Genomic DNA, 21,136 nt, shown 5'->3' with positions numbered 1-21,136 from the left:
GGGATGGTCTCAGCCCCATCCCTGTCCCCTCTCCTCATCCCTGTCCCTGCCCCATCCTCATCCCAGTTCCCGTCTCCATCTCCATCCCCATCCCCATCCTTATTTCCATCCCTCTCCCCATCCCTGTCCCTGTCCTGTCCTCATCCCTGTTCCCATCCCCATCCCCATCCTGTCTCCATCCCTGTCCCCACCCCTCTTCCCATCCTGTCCCCATTCCCATCCCTACTCCCATCCCCATCCTTGTCCCCATTCCCATCCCTACTCCCATCCCCGTCCCCGTCCCCCCGCTCCTCTCCCAGCAAGAGCTGCCAGAGGACACCGGGCAGAGCCCAGTGGGCTGCGCCTTGGCAGGGGCCCAGGAGCTGCTCATTTCCCTAAAAGCTTCCCGATAAATTACTCCGGCTCTTGCTCTATAAAAGGCACTTTGGCTCGTGCCGTCACTAACGGGCCGCAGCTCCTCACCCCCCACCCCGGGGGCACCCAGGACCCGCCGGGACCACCGAGCCCCACGGGGTCGTGCACGTCCCTGCAGCATCCTTTGGGAGCCGGGTACCAGCCGTCCCCCGGGGGTGCGCGGGAGCAAGGGAAGGAGCCGAGCGCCCTGGTCTTGCTTCGGCGTTTTCCCCCCGCCGTGCAGCTCTCTGCCAACAGCCTTTTTCCCCGGGTTAGCCCACACCGGCTGCGTCCCGTCCCCGGCAGTGATACATGCCATCATTACATCTCCTGACACCATGCTGTAAAATACACCCCCATAAAAGCCTGTAATTTACAGGCTCCTACAAGTACCTGGGAGTTACACGGCTCCGTGAATACACGACACCCTCCAAGCAACGCTCGGCTTGGCCCCGACGGCCGGAGATCACACAAGGTTTTGCAGGAAAACCCCGTTTTAATTAAACCCCCTCACCAGCCTCCCCCGGACAGGCTGGTGCTTGGCAGGGAACGCTCCCGCTCTCGGCTTTCAGGCTTTATTGGGAGTTTCTGTGTCACGAGCAGCTCGTCCCTTCAGGAGCGAGGAAGAGCGCGGAGCGGCCGCGGCTGTGTTTGTGTTTTACACTGTAATTTTCATTTACAGTTCGGTTTTGCAGCTCGCCCTGGGAGCTGCCTGGTGCTCCAGCCCGCTCGGCCGGAGACATGTTTCTCCACCAAATTTAAGCTGGATCTGGGGAGCGGTTTCGGAGCAGCAAAGCTCGTGAGCGTTGGGTAAAGCAACACCTCCTGCACCAGCCGCCCTCCCAGGGATGCTCCAAACCACACCGGGAGCGGAGCACACCGGAGCAGGGACGGGACGCGGGGGCTGATGAAAGCGGGTCTCCAAACACAGGCGAGGAACTGCGAAGTATTTTGACGGCTGATTGCGAAACAGCCGGCACATCGCTTCGCCGCCGTCCTCAAAACGTCCGCGGGAGAGACATGAGCGGTTGTTCTTTGATTTGCCTCTGCCGGCAGCGGCGGCGGCAGCCGTGGCCTCGTTAGGAAGGTGCCCGCGCGCGTGGCCTGGCTGCCGCCGCCGTGACTCAGACTTGAAGCAAAGCCATTTGTCACCCTTTGAAGTCAGTGGAGCGGTGGGGGTGACGGGCTGAGCCCCCCCCCCCCCCCCAGCAGCTCCCCGGGGCTCTCCCCCCCGCACCGCACTGGGGGCGCGGGGATGCACATCAAAGCAGGTTGGAGAGAGCAGCCAAAGCTGCTCCCGCGACGGCCGAGAGCAGAGCCCGGCACCCCGCACCCCCGCTCCTGAGCACCCCGCAGCCCCTTTGGGGTTTGTTTTTTCCCCCATTTGGCCTCCTGCAGCGGTGCAACCTCTGCATTCAGGGCAGGGGTCCCCTTCCTCCAGGGAACGCTGATTTACCCCCCGATAGGTGCCACACGGGTGCTCTTCTTTACCTTCTTTACCTCCCGGCTCCTGCACGGGGAAGCGAGGATAGGATGCGGGGCTGATGCCGCATCCTCTGAGCCCAAGCCCTGGGCTCCCGCTCTCCAAAGACCAGCAAGCACAGGGCTCAGCAGAGCAACCGCAGTCACACCGGGAAGGATAAAAACACCCTTTAATTTGGCTTAAAGCTCAGCCAGCCTCCGGCCAAGGCTGGTTTCACCGCCGCAGCAGGGCTCACGCAGCTCCGCACTCGGCCACGCTGCGGTCACATCCAGCCCCTGCTCGTGTCAGAGCTGCGTCCCAGGACGGGGCGTGCTCAGGCTGACGGCTCTGCCCGCACGTCCCGAGGCGGGAGCTCTGCCTGTCCCCGGCAGCCGAGTGCCGGCGCGATCCAGGCGAGATTTGGCCAAAGGCAGCTGGCTCCTGCCTGCGCTCTTCACGAATCTGGACCTGCTGCCTCCCACGCGCGGCCAAACCTGAAATGCACTGGCAGCCGGTGCAGCCGTCCTGGACAGACCTGCTGCCGGAGAGCTGCTCGCCCATGACGTTGCTGGCCGGGATCCCCCGCACGCCCGGCAGCTCTGCGGTGAAGCCGTGCACCCACCAGCCTTCCCGAGAAAGCCAAGCCAAGGGCCTCGTTCATCCCGCCCTTTCCTGGTGAGGAGAGATGACTCTGTAAAAGTCTCACTGCGGCAGCCACGCGGCTGGGCTCAGCCTACCTCTGGCTGGGCTGGGCTTGGCCGTACCAAAGCTGCGCCCTAAAAGCACCCCTCTAGTCTTCTCCAGGGCAGTCCTTCCAGAGGAAGAGGAGAAGCTGGAGGCAGGCAGGCTGGCCTCCCCGGCCACTGTGCCCGGCCCTCGGCTCCCAGGGCAGCCCCGCAGCGAGCAGGAGGGCCGTGGAGTTCCTCCTTGCCCCTTCCCAGCTCAAGCCCTCAGCGCAGGCGCCTGGCTAGCCAGCTCCCATAGCAGGGAGCGACCCACGGAGGTATTTGCCCCGCCGGCATTCACTGTTTACTTAGTTTCCTGAAGAAGGAGAAACCTTGGGATACTTTTCCCTCCTGGCTTCTCACCTTCAGCATAGTGGGAGCAGGAGTAGAGGGCTTACGGGAGCTCCCCAAGCTCTTCATTAGGAGCTCCAGTACCTGAACCAAAGCAGTTTTACACACTGAATTTAACAGAAGCAAACATAAGTCATAAACACTGGAGGAAATATTAAACATTAATTTTAAAAGCCTGGTTACAGCTTCCTTCCCTGGCCTGGATCAGCCGCATAGAGCCCAGCCGCAGAGCGGGACTGAGAGCGGGCAGCGCAGGGCGCAGCACAGACAGCAGCGGTCGGAGGGGACGGATCCTGCCCCGGGAAATGGGGGCTGAAATGAGGGCTGTCCGCTCCAGACGACAGCAGACAGCCCCTCAGCGCGGGGCTGGAGCTCTGCCGAGTGCAGATCCCCGTTTCAGGGGCAGGGAGACAACCGCCCGACCGGCTCAACCCACGGGAGGCTGCCAGGTGAGAAATAACACGACACATGCAGGCCGCAACAAGGGGGAAGGCTTTTATTGATATAAAAGCGTATATAAATAATTCTGTCCCTTTCTTAGAGCAGGCAAGGAAGAAGTCCATCTCCAGCGCAACCTCTGCGGGGGTCCCTATGCCTCAGCCCCACTGCAGGTTGGGGGGGACCGGCCACCCTCCGGGTGGGGGGGCCTGCAGGGACGGGGGCAGATCCTGCACCGGCGGCCAGCCCGGCGGGTACTGGAAAGGCGCTGGTTTCTCAGGCAGAGAACTGCGGAGGTGGGGAAATGGAAGGGCAGAGACGAGACGGGGCTGTCTCAGTTTGATAGCAAGGCCCTGCTTAGGGGCTGAGCTTCCCTGTGCCCCCGCCGCTAGCCCCCAAAAGAGAGGGGTCCAGCAGAGGAGGGTTTTGGTTATCAACAAGCAGGTAGATTCATCCTCCCCCCGGCCCCCCAAATCCACCAGCAGCACTGCTGTGTAACCACCCCCCAAGCCCCTTCAAGCAGTTAGTGCTTGCTAACGTAGCGCATGCCACTGAGAAATAAGGTGGGAGCACTAAGGTAAGGGGGTCTGCTGGGGGGGGAGAGGAGGCGCAGCCCCCCGAGAGGGGCAGCAGCGCCAGCCCCGGGCACAGCTGCCGGGAGGAGAGGCCCCGTGCTGGGAGCACGGCTGGCCCCGTCCCCTCCCACCCCCGGCTGCTCTCCACTCTTCACACAGCTGAGTTTTGAGAAGAACAAACAAAATCAGCAGATGTTTCTTTCCGAGCAGCCTGAATCCCAAGCCAGCTGTGCACTTCCCAAAGGACAAGGACCCCTCGGAAACGGAGAAGCTGCCAAAACGACGGGGTGTTTTCACAGAAGCACCCTTCAGCAGAGGGAACAGGCTTCCTCCTCCAACTCACAGCCCGGGAAACACTTTTTCTCCATCTCTCTCCCTCAAGTTTACTAGTTGAGGCTGCTGCAAACAACACACCTGACTGAAGAAGTGCCAAAAGCAAGAAGCATCGCTCCCTTGTCTCCAGCTGAAGAAAGCGCTTGGCCAGGGCAGGTTTAAATTCACGGGAAACGTACCTTTTCCATTAATTCCTGAGTGCAGGAAACTCATTTGTTCTTTAGCAGAAGCCCTGACAGCAGCCTTCCAGCTTCTCAGGCCTCTACCTCCGATCCTGATGAATCTTTTTAATTGTTATGCCAGAAGAAATCTAATCAAACTGCTTTACATAATGCTCCGGAGAAGCAGCACCCTTCTCTCCCTGCAGGGCCGACGACGTGGCCGAAAGCCAGCTACAGAAGTTGAGTGCAGTGTTTTCTAGGCAGCTAACACAGAGCAAAGTCATTTGGTCTAATGCTTATCCGCTTGATGGGGATTCTTCAGAGCCGAGGATGAGACAAGACCGCGAGGACACACACCAAGCCCCTCTCGGGCAGGAATATTTTTTGTTACATCCAGGCACCGTGGCTCCTGCAGGCAGGGGAGCCCCCGCAGCAGCAGTACGGTGGGGTGGGGAGCAGGACGAGGCATGCTGCAAAGTGGAACAGCACAGCTATCAACTAATGAGCTGTTCTGTGAGCAGCAGAACTAATCAATAGGGAGGATGCTGTCTGGGTACTCAATTCCCTGGGGTCTCATAAGACACAAGTGCTATCAAAGGTTTACCTACAGCTGGAGCATTCAGAATGGCTGTCCCATGTGGATTCTCCGGTGTCCAGCGAGGGTCAAGAATATTTCTTTTCCAAAGGCGTTAATGGGATCCCTCTCCTCTACCCACTTCCACGTTCATGAAACCTGTAGGATCTCAGTATCTTTGAGGCCTCAGAGCCCTTTCTGACGGCAATCAGCAAGTGGGCTCCACGGCAGTTACGGCAGAAGCACACACTCGCGTGTGCTGACATGCTCCGTTTCCTTTGGAAATCAGGTTAAAAATCAATCACACCCTGGCAGAGCTCCACTGCTAAGAGAAGGACACAAACTCCCTCCAACTCCACCCCAGCTCTCCAGACCGCAATGGCACAGGGTGACTTTGAAAGTACGCGTCAGGTGGAGGCTTCCAAATGAAGATTGTCCCCTTGAGCCCAGCCAGGCTGCGAGAGCGGCTGCACGAACGATGGGCGGAAGGCAGCGTGGCAACTCTCCATCCACGGGGCTAATTTAGGTGACAGTCAGAAATGGTGCTCAAGTTACTGCTACCCTTCAGGCGAGGCAGTGCCTGGCCACTTCTAGTTCAGCACAGCATTTTCTTTGCGCTGAGGTGTACTTGGAGACTGTGCAAAGCGGTAGCTTCACCTGTGATTGTGGCAGGTATCATGCTAGAAAGGCCCCGGCAAGGCAGAGAGAGAAACTCAGCTACGCTGACAGGCTGAGGCTTAACACAGCAACAGCTTCCCATCACACTCTGGGAGATCACGCTTCCAAGACCTCTTCCATCCCAGCTTGAATCCTTCCTACTCAGTGCTGCCAGAGAAGAGAGAGGTGGAGCTGGGTCTCTAGCATCTCCTTTGGAGCTGACTGTCCTCGAGAGCACTTTCTCTACCACTTTGTGCAGACTAACGGTCTTTACCGACATTAGCAGCCAGGCAAGGCAGCCCCTGGGCAGGTTATCATCCAAAACCACAAGTTCCCCAAAGCACCGTTAGATTGCTTTGAGATTCTGCCACATTTAAGGGACCTCGAGGACTGCAGGAGGGAGAGGGAGGTCCTTGTCCTTAAAAGCATTTTCAGGAGGAACACGGACTCCCCAGGCACCAGGAGCACAGGGACCTGCCTAAAACAGGCCCTCTTCCCTGGCAACGCAAAACAACTTCTCTGGGAGACAAAGCAAACCACACAGTTGCTCAGAAGAGCAATGCTGGGGCTGGAGAGCACAGGGGGAGAAGAGGAATGATAGGGACAGGCGTCAACAAGGCTAGACAGAGGAAGAGAAGCTTTGAACAGTTGGTGTTTAGTTCCTGTAGTAGACGGTTTTTGAGCCTGCAGGGACAGAGAGGCTGGGTAGAGAGCAACCACCCTAGAAATCCCAGGTCTTGTGCATCTTTGGAGGCAGCAAGGACCAAGGAGTTATGAAGGTCTGGAAATTCCTCTGGGTATAGCAATGGCTATCTTCTGTAAGAGATGATCTACCCCAAGATCAAGGGATTCATGGGCAGGACAAGCAAAATGGGGCAAGTGAAGTGTATGGGGGGTAGGAAGGTTACGGCTGTCGGTGAGCACCGCTGCAAGGCTAAGGGCAGCCAAGCTGATGGGTGGAGTGGACAGAAAGCAACAAGCCCAGACAAGCACCAGAAGGAAGCTCCTGCCCAGATCAAACACAGAGAGGACAGGAGCAAACAGAAAAAGAACAAAAGAGAGATTTGGCACCTGCCCAAATGTCATCCAATTAAGCCTGCGGCACAGTCAGGTGAGCAAGGAAACAGCAGGCACCGGCAGGCGCCCGAATCGAATGAATGCTGCGAGGAGGAGCCAATTCCACCCTCTCACTGGCAGGGACTGGCAGAGATGTGCAGACAGGGCAGGCAGAGGATGGAGAAGCTGTCAACAGATGAGAGCGAGCTCCTGCCACTGAACTCTGGGCATTAATAACTCAGGACCACGGTGGCACTGTCCTTCCAGGCATGTCTGTGCACTCTGCAGAGAGCACAGGAGTACCCCTCTGCTTGCCTTCCCCAGGGAAGCAGCCACAGGCAGCAAGGCCTGGCTTGTCCCCCGGGCACATGGGGAGACACGTGCACACATCTCTGATGCGGGCATGCAAGATCGGATCCATACGTGTGTCTGTAGTGTGTGCCAAGAGCAGGCGCACAGCACTGGCAGGCCGAGTGTTAAATGATAGCCCAGAGGGTCCCATCGAGTTGGGACCTCCGATCACCTGCGCCTTCTCCTACCCCACTCACTCCCCTCTTGTGGGATCCCCCCTCTGCATCGTGTGGGCCAGAAGCAGCAGCCAGCCCTCGCACGGACGCTCCCCAGCCACCGGTACCTGTTACTCTGAGCCGCGCTCAGTCTCTTTGCTCTCTTCTCCAGCCAGTCCTCAATTGTGCCAGGCGGGACATCTGCTCCCTCTTGCCGCAGCTCCTTCGATCTCTGCTCCCCTGGTTGAGAGAGAGAGAGAGAGGGCTATCAGCCGCTCACGCTGCAGTCCTTTCACTCCATTAAACCCGCTGCTCATTACCCTGCATAGTTTCTTATGGTGGAGAGTTTGCAATTCGCCTGTGGCGGCCCCTCCTCCTCCTCCTCCTCCACTGTCCACCTGCCATCTGATGCTTGGCCTCCTCACTGGTGACCGCTCCAGCCAGCCAGAGCCCGGAACAAGAACTAAGCCAGCGAGCACGGCGGCAGTTCGGGCACTTAACTGAGGGGAGTCGGACATCTCCCCCCGGGGTAGATCGTCCTCATCCTCGCCCGAAACAGCCTCTGCTGGCCCTTAGCCGTTTCCAAAGACGTGTCCCTCCAACTGGCAAGGAGGGACTTTGCCACCTCTGCCCAGTTAGGTGGGAGTGACAGGGACGTCTGTCCGGATCGATGCAGACTTGGCAGGCCGCGAGAGTCTGAAAGGTTCAGAGTGCGCGTACAGCCAGGAGACGGGATTTCAGAGACGCTGTCAGGTCTGTTCAAGGCACACGCTGGTGACGCATCCCCAGCCCCTGCAGAGACAGGGTGAGAGGCTGTCGCCCAGCCCTGCTCAGCCTAGGTGCAAAATCAGAGCAGACCACGGCGGAGGGAGGGAGGGAGGAGGGGAACAAGTTCCTGCGTTTTCTCATGCAAGTTAGAAACGAGCAACGCAGTGCCAGTACGAAACCTCTGCTGTCTACCAAGAGACAGGGCAGCCTGAGGTCCTTTCAAGCTTTCAAGCCTGCCGTCACCCCGAGGGCGTTGCGTGGGGCAGATGCCTGCAGGCACCCTGTCCTGCAGCACTGTCCTCTCCGGGCAGAAGGGCACAGAGCCAGCGGGGCAGCCCAGCACTCACCAGTCCCTCCCACTGGGCGGAAATCTGCAGCTGCCCAGTTAGCAAAGCTCCGGGGTCACCCCCAGCACCAGTGACAAAGCGGGAAGGGATGCTAGCAGAGAACAGGGTCTAGCACGAGTCCTTGACACAAACGACGCAGTCGTACTCCTGACAGCACGTCAGGCAGAGCGGGCTGAGGAGACGCCCAGAGCTATTAGATCTCCAGCCTAGTGGAAAGTTCCCACCTAGCAGAAAAGGGAATGTGATACTTTGCAAAATAAACACTGATATTAATAAAAAGGAAACCGAGGCAGCCGGGTGTCATTCCCCTTCGCCCCGCTCATCAAACCCTCTGGGGACAAGCGCTCTGGGGGAACCCTGATCCTATTTCGAGATCAACCCGCCAGCGGTCCCACCCCAGCAGCAGCCACCTGCAGCCGTGCCCACCAGGAGCCCGCTCCACACCCACCCGCCATATGTCACACGTTCAAGGAAAATATTATACGTTTCCAGACAGGGTGTGAAATTAATATTGCTTGGGCAGAGTGAAGGATCACTTCATCCTAGTGGTGGCAACCAATTATTCATCTGCCTGTTGAATATTAATAAGGATGGCAGAAATGTGCTACACAATGAGCAGCCGGAGATGGATAATTTGTCATCCAGCCTTTTCATCTGCTGCTGCTGGGAGGGGTGACGATGTACTCACTGCCACCACAAAGACAGCCTGCTGTGGTCCTGATGTCGAGGTGCTGCTCTGCAACCCGGCGATAAGGATACAGTTGGAGACAGGACTGTTCAAGTCTCCTACAGTTGTTCCCAAGGAGCAAAGCCCCAGCAGAGCTATCTGGGGTCAATCCAACAGCCTGGCCAGCTGCGGGCACTGCGGAGGCAAGAAGCTCAGTCTGGTGAGCTGGGCACTGCTCAGACTCAGGATATCTGAATTCAGCTCCCAGGTTAGACTTCCCTGGCAACCCTGACCACAGCCACCTTATTTCCCTTTGTTCCAGGTTTCTCCATCTTTGAGTGCCTGGGCACATCCCACCTCAGCAAGGGACAAGCAGTGATGGTGAGAGGCTTTGATGAGGCAGGGAAGAAAATCACAGAGAGAAACCTCTCCCACCTCTATCTACCACCAAGATTTCCTTTTCATCCCACTCCAAGCCCCAACACAGAACAGACCAAAAACTGCCAAAGCCTCTCTGTTCAGAGCAGGGAGCTCCGAGGCGACTGCCCCAAAGTGCCACATCAGGAACTGGTGGGAGCCCAGGGACTCAAGCAGCCACAACTCACTGTCTTGTCCAGAAAAGCTCACTGGCTGCTGTGGAATGGCTCCAGACTCACGCTGGCCTAAATGAGGCCCCAGGTGTCCAGATTAGAAAGGCATCCAGCTGGCTCCCTATTCACGCAGCTCCATGAGTTACTGCTCCAAAGCACTCCAACCTTCAGGCTGAGAAATAAGGCAGCAGGTACGGGCAACTGTCTGGCTCTGTCCACCTTGATACATGCCCATCAAAAAGGCAAATCTTTCATCTCATCTTCCTCTGAAGCGCACACATCCCACCCAGGGACCACCGAAACCACCATGAGATTGGAAATACGCCCTGAATGTCAACAGGTATTCCAAGATGTAGCTCTGAAACACAATTACCAGCCCTTACTCCTCATACATGGTCGTGCAGCCAGCCAGACTGCAGTAGCAAGACAGGTGTGAAGGTGCTTCCCCCCCTCCTTCTCACCGGGGTATTTGCTTCAAAGTCTAATTACAGCCAATTAAAAGAGCATCTGTAGTCATGAAGTCCCTCTCTAATGATGCCAGAGTTGGAGTCCAGATTTATCTTCTCTCCCCATGCAACTTCTAGCATGAGTTTTCTTCCTGAACGAGGCACCACTGTATGCAAGATGCAACCACCAGTACCGAGCAGGTCACCCAGCAAAGAGGTTTACATGTAATCCTTCAGCTCCCTCCCTGGGCCGGAAGATGTGGCAGCCCAAACTCCTCCAGAGCACATGAACAGTGGCAGACTGCGGCTGAGAGATGAGCTTGATGAGGCCCTGCAATATGAGCAGCTTAAGAAGTTACCGCCCCGCAGCCAAGAAGCGGCAGCCGCCTGTGAGAGCGCTCCTTCTCCTGCTCATCGCTAAGTTAAACTGGTTGACTACAGCCACCCCCAGCAGGGTCACTCATATTCTTTCAATCACATGGATATATTACAAACACTCACCCAACTGTGCCCTTACTCTCCCCTCACAGCTCCGGCTAGCTGGAGCTCACCAAAGAGGCTGGGTTGTGTCAATACTACCAGCAGAATTGATGCAGATTAGCGGGGAGCTAATAACTTTAAGCAAGAAGATGGCAATTTGACAGTGACTTTTCCTGACATGACTGTACTTAAAATGACAGCCTGGAAGCGTCTCGCTGATGAATGATGCAGCAGATGCAGAAGGCTAATGCTTTGATGCGGTAACAGCTGGGAATATGCCTCCCTCCCTGCTGAAGGTGGAAACTGTTGCTCCTTGATGAGTATATTCTACAGGGTGCAGAAATGCTAAAGCCAAACTAGGACACACTCTAAGCTGTTATAGAACAGCGAATTGTCCAGAAATTTTCCTACTTAACCCGCAAGATTAACACAAACAACAGGGGGAATTCCCTGCATTAAAAAGGCCAAATGTTAAGAATAACGTAATGTTTCCTTCGGCTGTAATAAAAATGCATCATGAGCAAGGGGAGCTCACTGACACAGAACTACCAACACCAAACATTTAACAGGGATTCAGGGACAGGTTCAATATTTACATGACAAAGAAAGTGCCATCACAGTTTAGCAGTGTTAAAAGAAGTCAGAAAAGGCTTTACTGTGGTTTAGGATGCAAGCCCACCCCTGAACACGGGTCAGTGGACTACACCACTTCACTACAGGATTTCTTTGCACCTTTTTCTGAAGCATCTGGCCCTGGACAAGGGGAGACATGCGTTGAACGCAGTCTGACAGCTCCTCTGCTTCTACGCCCATGCACCAGAGCTGAGGAAAGCGGAGTTAAGCAGCACTGTGGACGCACCAAGAGACCATCCACTTTTACCCCACCAGAGGCAGAGCGTGGTCACCTCCAGCACGGTCACACAAGACTCTGTACAAAATGGCGAGAGGGCTCTGGAGCTTTCGGCCTCTCAGCTCATCTCAAATCCCCGACCACCCCAGGCTGCAAGCCTGTCAAAATCTCCCAGACGCTGCGGGTTCAGACGGGAAATCTCTGAGGACACTGACAATTCAGGAAGAGGCAGCCTGATCCAGACCACTGCTCTAACCTGTACTGTGTCACCTCACTGGCTGTGGCCTGCGATGCCTGACAGCACAGAAACAGCAGGACTAGGTGCTAATGCACACAGAGACATCGCTGATGGAGGCGCCTGATGGACACGCACGAGGATCAGGTCTCCTGCCTGACTATTGCAACCTGCAGTCCAACCTCCCATCACACAAGCTTGCCTTAAACTCTGCCCTAAGCCTCACCATCTGAGACGCTGATGCTTCAGTAGCCTAAGGAGTGGTGAAACGTCCCCATGACACACCAAACGGCGGCATGGATTTTGCAGCTGTTCCTTCCATCCAGTCTACAGTGTTACGGGCTGCACCTCTTCTCCACCAAGTCCTGCTGAGCTCTTCCCTCCATCAAATCCCTCCAAGCTCTCTGTGGGCTCAACTGATCAGATTTAGAGGTCTGTGTCATGCTCAGCCTGCTTGCTCGGCTCACACGGGATTTCCATGAAGCAACACCACGAGAGAGGTGAGCCGGATTTAACTCTACAACCAGGCATTTGTGTTAGAGCAGCACAGCCAAGGACGAGGCACCCTGCCGTCCCCTGGCCATCGCTCCTTGAAGTCTAATTGTTTAATTAGATGTTTGACTTGGTAATACAAATGCAAGGTTTCCAAGTAATCTCCCAGGAATCAGCTCTCTCACTAGCCAATTCTCCACTTACACCTGACCCATTTGACAGAAGTCAATATTCAATAACAAGTGTAATTGGCAAAGAAACCTGCCCAAGCGCAGAGGAGCTTGCCAGCCTTCCCCTGCAGCTCCGCTCTGCTCCAAAGAGCTTTCACCTCCCCTGCAATAAACAGCCTTCAATGACTGGAAACGCTACAGGTTCCTGCAAATAGGCTGACATCCTATGCCACCTCTCGGGAGCCCAGCACTTAAACCCCGCAGCAGAGAAGGGTCGGGGAGAGGTTCTGGGTTAGCAGCGGGGAAGAGGAGCGTGACTGCCAGCCCGGCAGTGCCGCTCCGAGAAGGGCTGGCTGGAGCGTTCCGTCTCCTGCGCAGCCCGACAAGATGGGTTTTATTGACTGCCAGCGTTGTTCAGCGATTGATTCACAGAGTTGCCTCAGGGACTCGCAGACTGACTCAGCAACGGCGAGGACTGGAATAGCTCTGTAATGCCGGCCTTCCTCCGGCTCCCCCAGGGTCACCAGAGCCCTGCCTCCCCAAATCTGGTCCCTTGGAAGGCCAGGAGAGACTCTCTACCCCACGCACGCCCCAAATCTCATATGTATGCATGCACATACACACCTACACTTTCAACACTTAAGCCTGTTTTTGCCAGACTATTGGCAAAACAACAGTTGGCTTCAGCTAGCAGCGTGGGCACAAGATCTGCTCAGAAGTTGGGCTGCATTAGGAAGAGCAATGCCAGCAGGTCAAGGAAGTGATCCTTCCTCTCTGCTCCGCACTGGTGAGGCCATGTCTGGGTGCTGTGTCCAGCGCTGGGCTCCCCAGTACCACAGAGACAGGGACATACTGGAGGGAGTCTAGCAAAGGCAAGAGACAATGGGCACAACCAAAACACAGGAATTTCCATTTAAATATAAAAAAAAAAACCCAACACATTTTTATTGCAAACGTGGTTAAACACTGGAACAGGTTGCCCACAGAGGCTGTAGAGTTTCCAGCCTTGGAGATATTCAGAACACAACTGGACGTGGTCCTGAGCAGCCTGCTCTAGTTTACCCTGCTTTGAGCAAAGTAGGGTTGGGACTAGACAATCTCCAGTGGAGACCTCAACCATTCCATAAGTTCTCACCAACACCTCACATTTTCTCTAACCACCAAAGTAATGAATCCTATTGAGAAAACAGAGCTGCCACCCCTTTTAGGGTAAGGAGGTGGTACTCCCAGAATGAAAAAGTTCAAAAGCGCTCTGGAGACTCACAGCAGGGGAGCAGCTGCCATTCATCCTCTGCCCAAACTTCACTTCCACCTGAAGCCACGTGAGCAGAGGCCATTTTTGGATCCAAGACCCCATGTCCTCGCCTCAGGACAACTCAACTGACAGCAGGCTAGCTCTTCCCAAGAGTGGAAGCAGCAGCTCCCTGGTAATAGTAGAGAGGTGGGGGGAAATCAAATCCATAAATTTAAGGGGAAGCGATGTACCAGTGCCCTCTGCTGCTGACAGTTTTTATTCCCTGACTGAACAAAACCCCGAGGGCTCAGAAAGCCCACTCTCTGCTTCAGATGCTTGCTGCTAAGTAGTAACAGCATTGCTCAACTCTAGGTTTGTGTCTGTGCCAGCAGATCAAGAGCAGAAAGCATATGAAAAACTGCAGCACTTACAGCCAGGCTACAGGCTCACACAGCACTGAGAGGCATGCGGGAGGGATCCACGCTCGGCTCCTGCGTACAGGCAGCACGGGACCGCAGGCTTCCGCTGCACAACCCCTCACGCGCCCCTTTGTAGCCCACGCTCCCTGCAGCAACTCCCCCTCCTCAGAGATCCCTGGACATTTTCTTGTTCGAGGACTCACCTTGAACCTGAGCACTCAGCTTCTCCAGGTCCTGCTCTGTCATGTGGGAAAATCTGCAGTTGGACCCAAAATCACACTGTCCTGGAACAAAAGCCACGGAGCTCCATGTGAGCCGCACACACAAGGTCCCCCTTGTAAGTGTGCATGCAAACCCAAGATCCATTACACCTGCACGCTGGACACACAGGCCCAAGCCCTTCACTCCCTCCAAGACAAACACACATACCAGGGCTCTCCAGAACAGCCTTGGGCTGGCTCACGAAGGAGCTGCTGGAGCTCAGGCAGTTAGTTCTACCTCAGAAGAACTCACCTGTTTGCAGAAACTTCCGACACGGTTTCTTGGTTTGCTCCTCTTGCAGGATAGCGGCAGCATCTAGGGGAGACAAAGGACAAAGCAGGGTAAAGATCTCTTGCACAGCAATACCCCATCGTATCGTGGTCCCAAATAGGTCAGTTGCCGAGTGGGAAGCCATTTTACATGACAACCAGGAACTTAAGCCACAGACTTAAATTGACAGTTAACAGTCCCTATTTGCACCCCTGGCTTCAGCTTTTCACTGGCTTGCAAATATCACCTTCTTTGCTTTCTGCTTCATGCTTTCTCCCCATGCCAGTAGGGGAAAAGAAGCATGCCAGAAAAGCAAGGGCTCTGCAGCACTTCTAGGCAGCAGAGAAAGACCAGGCAGACTCACAGAGCTCTCAGAAAAGCTCTCTGCGAGGTCTCACAGAACCCCGTGCCGAGTCTCCAGTGGACACCACTGAAATGGTCCTTCACCTCCCGGAGACATCCTGGGGAAAATGAGCCCCAAAGATACAGCAGCTCCCATAGATTGTAGAAGAACTTGCACTGGCTGATGCCAGGCCACAGAGTCTGGAGGCAAGAGGAGACGAACCCCCTAATCAGGGACGGGATGAGGAATTTTATCAATCAGAGGAAAATTAAGGGTTGCAGCCTGGTGAGAAGACAAGTACCAGGTAATCTGCCTCACCATCCCTGACCCAGCTACAACTGCGCTGGACTGGGGCTGTTGGTCCTCCACACTTGGCCATGACAGAGAACCTTTCCAACTTCCACGTACGGTTAAGCAGACAGCAGAGCCACCCAGAGCTCCGCAGCATATTCCTCACCTAGCTAGTGAGGACACAAACACAGCCTGCAACTCCTGATCCTGAGGAACCAGAAGGAAGCAGAGGAACATACAGGCAATGGTTTCACAATCAGTTTAACCCAAACTAAGTCTTTGCTACTGCCAAAATACACAGTCCTGCTCGCTCTCTCAGACCCTGGACACACATTCCTGCTATATTCCTCAGGCTGGCACTAAGACACATGTAACCGCATGGCGAGCCGGGTCAGAGCGCTGAGCTGGGTGAGAAGAGTCCTGTTAAACAGGCAGAGGACACAAGGCTTTCCTCTAGCATGTCCTGACACAGCCTCCAGCCCCAGAATTCCAGTTCCTCCTCCGCCAAAACCTCAATGCACCTAGCCCTCCTCCTCTGCTCGTCCCCTTGGCTAAGACAGGTTTGAGCAAACCAGTGCTCTGAGCTGCTTCCCCAGCCCTTTCACCCTTCTGGGATCTCCAGTCAAGCGGTCGCATCCTCAGCCTCTCGCACGGCCACCCTCAGAACCGACATCTCCACCCGGTGCAGAGAACTGCTGCCAGCTTCCCACCCGTTCACACAACACGTGCGTACAGCCTGCCTTCCAGCCGCTTTCTCCACATACACACCCATATTCCTTGCTCCTCACACGTCAGAGATCAACTCTGGTTTGCAGGAGGCACCTAACTCACCTTCAGAAACTGTAACTCACTTTGTTCTCTCAGGTCTCCTGTCTCAGATTTGCTCATGATGCCAAGAGAGCTTTACCTGCAACTCCGGTCCGCAGAAACAACCTCCCTATCTCTTCCACCTCATTTCAAGTCCTAGCTGAAGTCTACAGTTTCCCCTTCCCACATCCAGACACACGAGGGTTTTGCCTCCGAGACCGCTTGACAGCAACAGTATCAAGTCTGCAATTCACTGGCACAGACAATCTGAATACAAATCATCAGCGCTGATTTATTTTATCTATTCCCCCTGACCTCATCCATCACCTCCCCAGTCCCAGAAAGGGAGTGGCAGACAGTTGGTCGTACCCACCTCGGAATAAGTCGTACCAGACTCTCTTAGCCCTGAGATGCTGCACTCCATTGAGGTGTTTCTTCCTGTTGTGAAGGTTGTCCTGAAAAGACCTGTCACAGTAGTCACAAAAGTATCTTTTCCCCATCTGTCTTCTGGCAGAGCTGCATCAGCGCGTCCTGGGAACCACCAGACAGATCCTCAGCGCCCAGCTACGCCTGCCCTGGGGACGGAGGATCCAAGATTTACAGCGCCTGCTTCCAAAGGAGAAAAACTCAAATCATTTAGGGTTGGCAGACAAGAGAAAGAGGTGAGACCCAATAGTATGTATTCTTGTCCATCAGAGACTGGTAAGGCAGCATCTGCTGCATCTACATGGGAGAACAGGCTCGGATCTGCATTTCCTACCTCCCTTACCCAAAGCAACAACATCTCTGCTGAGAGAATTCTCCTTCCCTGAGTGTGCTGGAGTTCAGACCAGACAAAGCAGAGACCCCAGAGAGCCAACGGCTCCCAGTCACCACCTGCACCAGGGAAGGTGCAGCAGAAACCACCCAGTCTGCAAACAGGAGGAGCTAGAGGTCCATGCCACAGCCTCCACCTGGGGCCCCAGGACTTAAACGTCGGACCACAGACAACCTCCACAAGCTGCCATGCAAGAGGAAGGAAATTCCCCCGTGTCCATCTCTACAAGGTAAGGAAGAAACTCAGCAACTCCTCAAAGGCGAAAAAAAAAGTTAATCTCCCCCGTACTGCAAATGGGAAGCTGCATTACAAACGCTAAAGGATGTAACGTTTCATTCAGTTCACCTAGCCACATATTTACTCCTGTACATCAAGGACTGCTCTCCTCATCCTCCCCAGCCTACGGCAGCAAGATGCGTCTGCTTCACCGAGTACAGCACTTGCAATAACTAAGATTATAACAGCCTTACAGCCAGGAGAAAGAACCCCCAACTCCACGGCCACTGAAAGCAACCTGGAGACGCCCGGTCCTTCTCCTCCCACAGGGGAGAGGGGCTTATCACACACGTATTTGTAGTCCGGAGACTGCTGTGGAGTATCGAGAAGTAACAGGACAGAATTTGGGTGCTCTCATCTGTGCTGGGCCTGGAGGGCAGATGGGGTTTGTGATTAAGGGCAGCCCTGTCCCCATCGGCTGTCCTTGCTGGAGGTGCAACAGATACCCTGAAGGAGCTGTAAGTTCTCTCCCGAGTGATATAAAGGTACCCGATAAATGCCAAAGATGGATGGACTGCGAGATAAACTCCAAAAGCAATTCTCCAGTTTTTGACACCTTGACAGCCAAATGCGTTTAAAAAATGGCACGGAGACCAGCGCAAGAAATAAAGATTTTATAAATAAAACAGGGTCAGAATCAATCACAGCCTCCCTAACGATTCCTCAGAATCAGCGGGAAGAGCAGCAGCAACAGGCAATCCCTCAGAGCCAAGCATGCTGAGCTAAGGCAGTTCTGCCAAGCCCTCCTGCCAGCCATCCATCCTGGCATCTCACGAGCAACCGCGCCAAACTCCCTTCCTTCCCCCACTCCCGAGAACTGCTGCTTCAAAATCAAGTCCCTGGAAATCTCTCAGGTCTCACATCACAAGTTAAAACGTAGTCTCCTCCACCTGCATCCAATGGGAAGATCTGATTTTTTTTGAATCGGCTTGCAAACCTTCACACTGAAGGTAAAATGTTCAGAGACTCCAACTGAACCCGAAATCTCTTTGTTTTAAGGTCCTTTCCTTGTTCTCCAGGTGAAATACCTTGTTGGGAGGTGGTGCTGATCAGCCAGCCATCTCTCCCTGATACGACTGCAAACTGCTTCACCTACAAACACAATCAGACCTAGCTCCTCCTTGGAAGGTGTAACTCAGCTCTGTAGGGCTTGAGGTCTGAAATTGTCCTACTCCAGCCCAAGAAACCAAAACCAAGTGCTGCTTAATGAACATTAAGCCATAATTTTCCCCCATCCTTTACTAGATCATCCCAGAGTTTTGCAACCAGTCTGGCAGCCAGCTTTGCTGCACTGTGGTGGGGCTGCTGGAATCCAGAGGGAACGCTCTTACCCTCAGCGTCTGGCCGACTGGCAGGCTCTGCTGTGGCTTTTAAGTACTGAAAAATCCCTCTTCCGCAGCTTAGTCTCCCAAAGTTTCTGGTAACATAAAAGCTTCCTGCTTCAGCTGCTGGCTCCTGCACTCCATCTCTGCAGAAGCGGCTGCTGTGAACGGGGAAAACAAATGAGATTCTGCAGCGGTCCCCCACAAGTTTCCACAGATCTCAATGGGAATTCTGCCTGCAGAAGCCCAGCAGCAGCCAGCCTTTGAAATCGTATTTCAAACTTTTCCTTTCATCACCCCGACAGCAATAATTGCAGAAGCTCATTCCCCCTCCTCCTTCCCCAACAACGAGGGCAGAAAGCTCCTCCAGATTTCAGGCAGCCAGATCCCACACCCCAGAGGTGCCAGCTCCCAAATCCTCCTAGCAATTCCCATTGCAGGGGATGAATGGAATAAAAAAAAGCAATTAGAGGAGCATCAGATTCTCCCAGAAATCGCCCCCTCCAAAGATTACACTGAAGACTTATTTCCATCTTTTTAAGAATTCAATTGCATGGATTATCTTGGCTGGATTCCGACAACTCTCTGCAGTATCAGCAATCCACAGTGCTTTGCGCTGAACTAGTACGTAGGAATAAAAGCTGCTTCTGAGCAACACTGGCTAACCTATTTCCATTTTCCCAAATGGCTCAAACAGTAAACAAAGAGCATTATTCACTTGAAAACAGAGATGTTTTCTAATTAAATCCATCTTAGTCATTATGAAATAAAGTAAATGTAGCTGCTTTATAAAGAACTGCTTCAGCTTGGCCATTTCCTCTTAACATTTCTAGACCCTAATTTGCAACGGAATTCAGGCGAACAGACCCCTGGACCCACAGGCAGCCATAAACGATTTCAGGCAGGCTTTGTACCAGCTTAAAAGTCTTTCTGCATAAATCCAAATACAAAAAAAATCAGGGCTTTGTCTTGTATCTCGACGCTTAAAAGTATTAACAAAAAGATCCTCCGCTGTAAGCCTCTTGGAGGCTTACACTGGAGCAACGTTTTATAAGAAATAGCATGTTCTAAGACACCTAGCAGGTGTTGCACTCATCTAGCTGAGGTGCTTGGTAAAACTCCAGGCAAGATCTCACGTGCACCATCCTACATTTTCCCTTCTCAAATTGCTGCCAAAACACTCCACATCGCGCTCTACTAGCTGCAGATTTTATTTAGGACTCTCCGGAGGTTCTCTCACTGATTTCCCCGAGATGTGGACAGAGGGAAGAAGGTGACCCAGAAACGGGCATACGGCAGACTTGTTTTCGTCTGGGTGTAACTGCTTTTCTCCACGCCGAACCCTGAGAATTGCTGTTGGGCCTTGACCTCAATTTCCTGCTTTCTCACAGCCCAGGCTTGGGGCCATTTCAGCCACTTTGGCTATCCAGACAGATGTGAAGTTAATTAAATCCAAGTGTCAAGCTTATGATACTCAGCTGCCAATTTAAATGTGCTCATATCTCTACGGGAACACGCAAAACGCCGGCAGAGTCTGCCAGCGCCTTCACAATGACAGAGGGACAGATTCTGATTTCCATTACGCCTGGCGTAAATCCAGAGCTCGATTCGGGATTAACACTGACCTGACCGTTACAAAAACCCGTCCTGGTGGCAGCAGTTTATAGGCTATCTGGGGGGATTTGTCTTACAAGACAATCCCTAGCAGTTAACTTTGAAAAATAATAATTGAGCTTTTCAAAGGGCCGGCCTAAGGGATAACACTATACAGAGGGCATGGGAATATATCAGGCACTTTCCAGCCTCTGTACGGGCTTCCAGCACAAGCAGAGGCTTTGCCCTACCCCAGAAATCCCATGGATCTCCACAGTAGCTGCACGCAGAGAACCAAACATAAATTAAGAGAAATGACTACGCAGCCAGTCTATGCACTCTTCCTGAGCGGCCGAGACAAATGAAACGACACAGCAAGTGTCACTTGAGGATCTGTTCTGAAATTTAATGTAGATGCTCGTTTAACAAGAATCCTGCCGAGGGACAACTTCAGTTTTAAGATTCCCCCACCCCCCTTGTCTGTCCTCGCCTTCGAAACCCAAATTTACCTCTCTTTCCCATCAGTGCAGGAGCCATCCTGGGCCCCCTCTGCCCTCGATGAGGTTAAACAGAAAGATAAACACGAGGACAAGGTGGCAAGCAGGAATGGGAACGTTTCCATTTCAGTTATGCCACATGGGGCCATGTCACGCTCTTCCCGAAGCCACCGGAGCGGCCGTCTGAGCGTCCTCCGGCTTTTAGGAGCCACAGCATCCATCTCCCGCTCGGACTACGCTGATGACGCCCACTGCCCTCCGCAGCTGGCCCAAACAACCACAAAACCCCGAACCACCCCCCCAGCTCTCCCCGAGGGGGTGAGCAGAAGAGGACGTTAACGCAAAACCCTCCTTCTTCTCCGTTTCACCCCTCGCAGGTCACCCCTGGCAAGGGGTGTCTCGCAAGGCCCCCCACCCGCAGCTGCCCCCGCGGCTCCACAGCCGGCGTTGGACCCACCTGGCAGCCGGGGGGGGCTCACCCAACACCCCTTATTTTGCCGCAGCGGGCATGAGGACTTCAGCCCCCCGGCCCGCGCTAACCGGGCTGATTTCACCTCAAAAAAAGCAGAAAATAAAGACTCGGGTTGCCCAGCGGAAGCTGCTGAAGGGAAGGGGTGGCAGGAGGGGACGGTGCTTCAACCCACAGAGCCGAGCAAAGCCCTCAAACCGGCCCCGGCCCGGCGATACTCACCTCCCGCCAGGCCTCGGGCCTAGGCCGCGCGGCGCCTAC

At 54.3% G+C, this 21,136-nt stretch overlaps 1 protein-coding gene across 3 annotated transcripts; it reads right to left on the bottom strand.

The window, feature by feature from the left end:
* Positions 1-3,413: 3,413 nt before the first annotated feature.
* Positions 3,414-21,117, bottom strand: ZMAT5 (zinc finger matrin-type 5). Of its 3 annotated transcripts, none has more exons than XM_050906549.1 (6): positions 21,098-21,117; positions 16,275-16,510; positions 14,443-14,505; positions 14,133-14,213; positions 7,360-7,471; positions 3,414-3,657 (listed from the first exon to the last, which is right to left on the bottom strand). In XM_050906549.1, exons 2-6 carry the CDS (start codon positions 16,399-16,401, stop codon positions 3,528-3,530), a joined length of 513 nt encoding a protein of 170 aa, XP_050762506.1. In that variant the 5' UTR covers positions 16,402-16,510; positions 21,098-21,117; the 3' UTR covers positions 3,414-3,527. The 3 variants fall into 3 exon arrangements, with proteins under 3 accessions (XP_050762506.1, XP_050762505.1, XP_050762507.1); XM_050906548.1 differs by lacking the exon at positions 21,098-21,117 and adding an exon at positions 18,326-18,459 and having other exon boundaries at positions 16,275-16,507; XM_050906550.1 differs by lacking the exon at positions 21,098-21,117 and adding an exon at positions 18,326-18,459 and having other exon boundaries at positions 16,275-16,432.
* Positions 21,118-21,136: the final 19 nt, after the last annotated feature.

This window comes from Gymnogyps californianus, chromosome 16 (genome assembly GCF_018139145.2).
Source record: "Gymnogyps californianus isolate 813 chromosome 16, ASM1813914v2, whole genome shotgun sequence".
Taxonomy (NCBI): Eukaryota; Metazoa; Chordata; class Aves; order Accipitriformes; family Cathartidae; genus Gymnogyps; species Gymnogyps californianus.
This window is presented reverse-complemented; position numbering and strand designations above follow the sequence as displayed.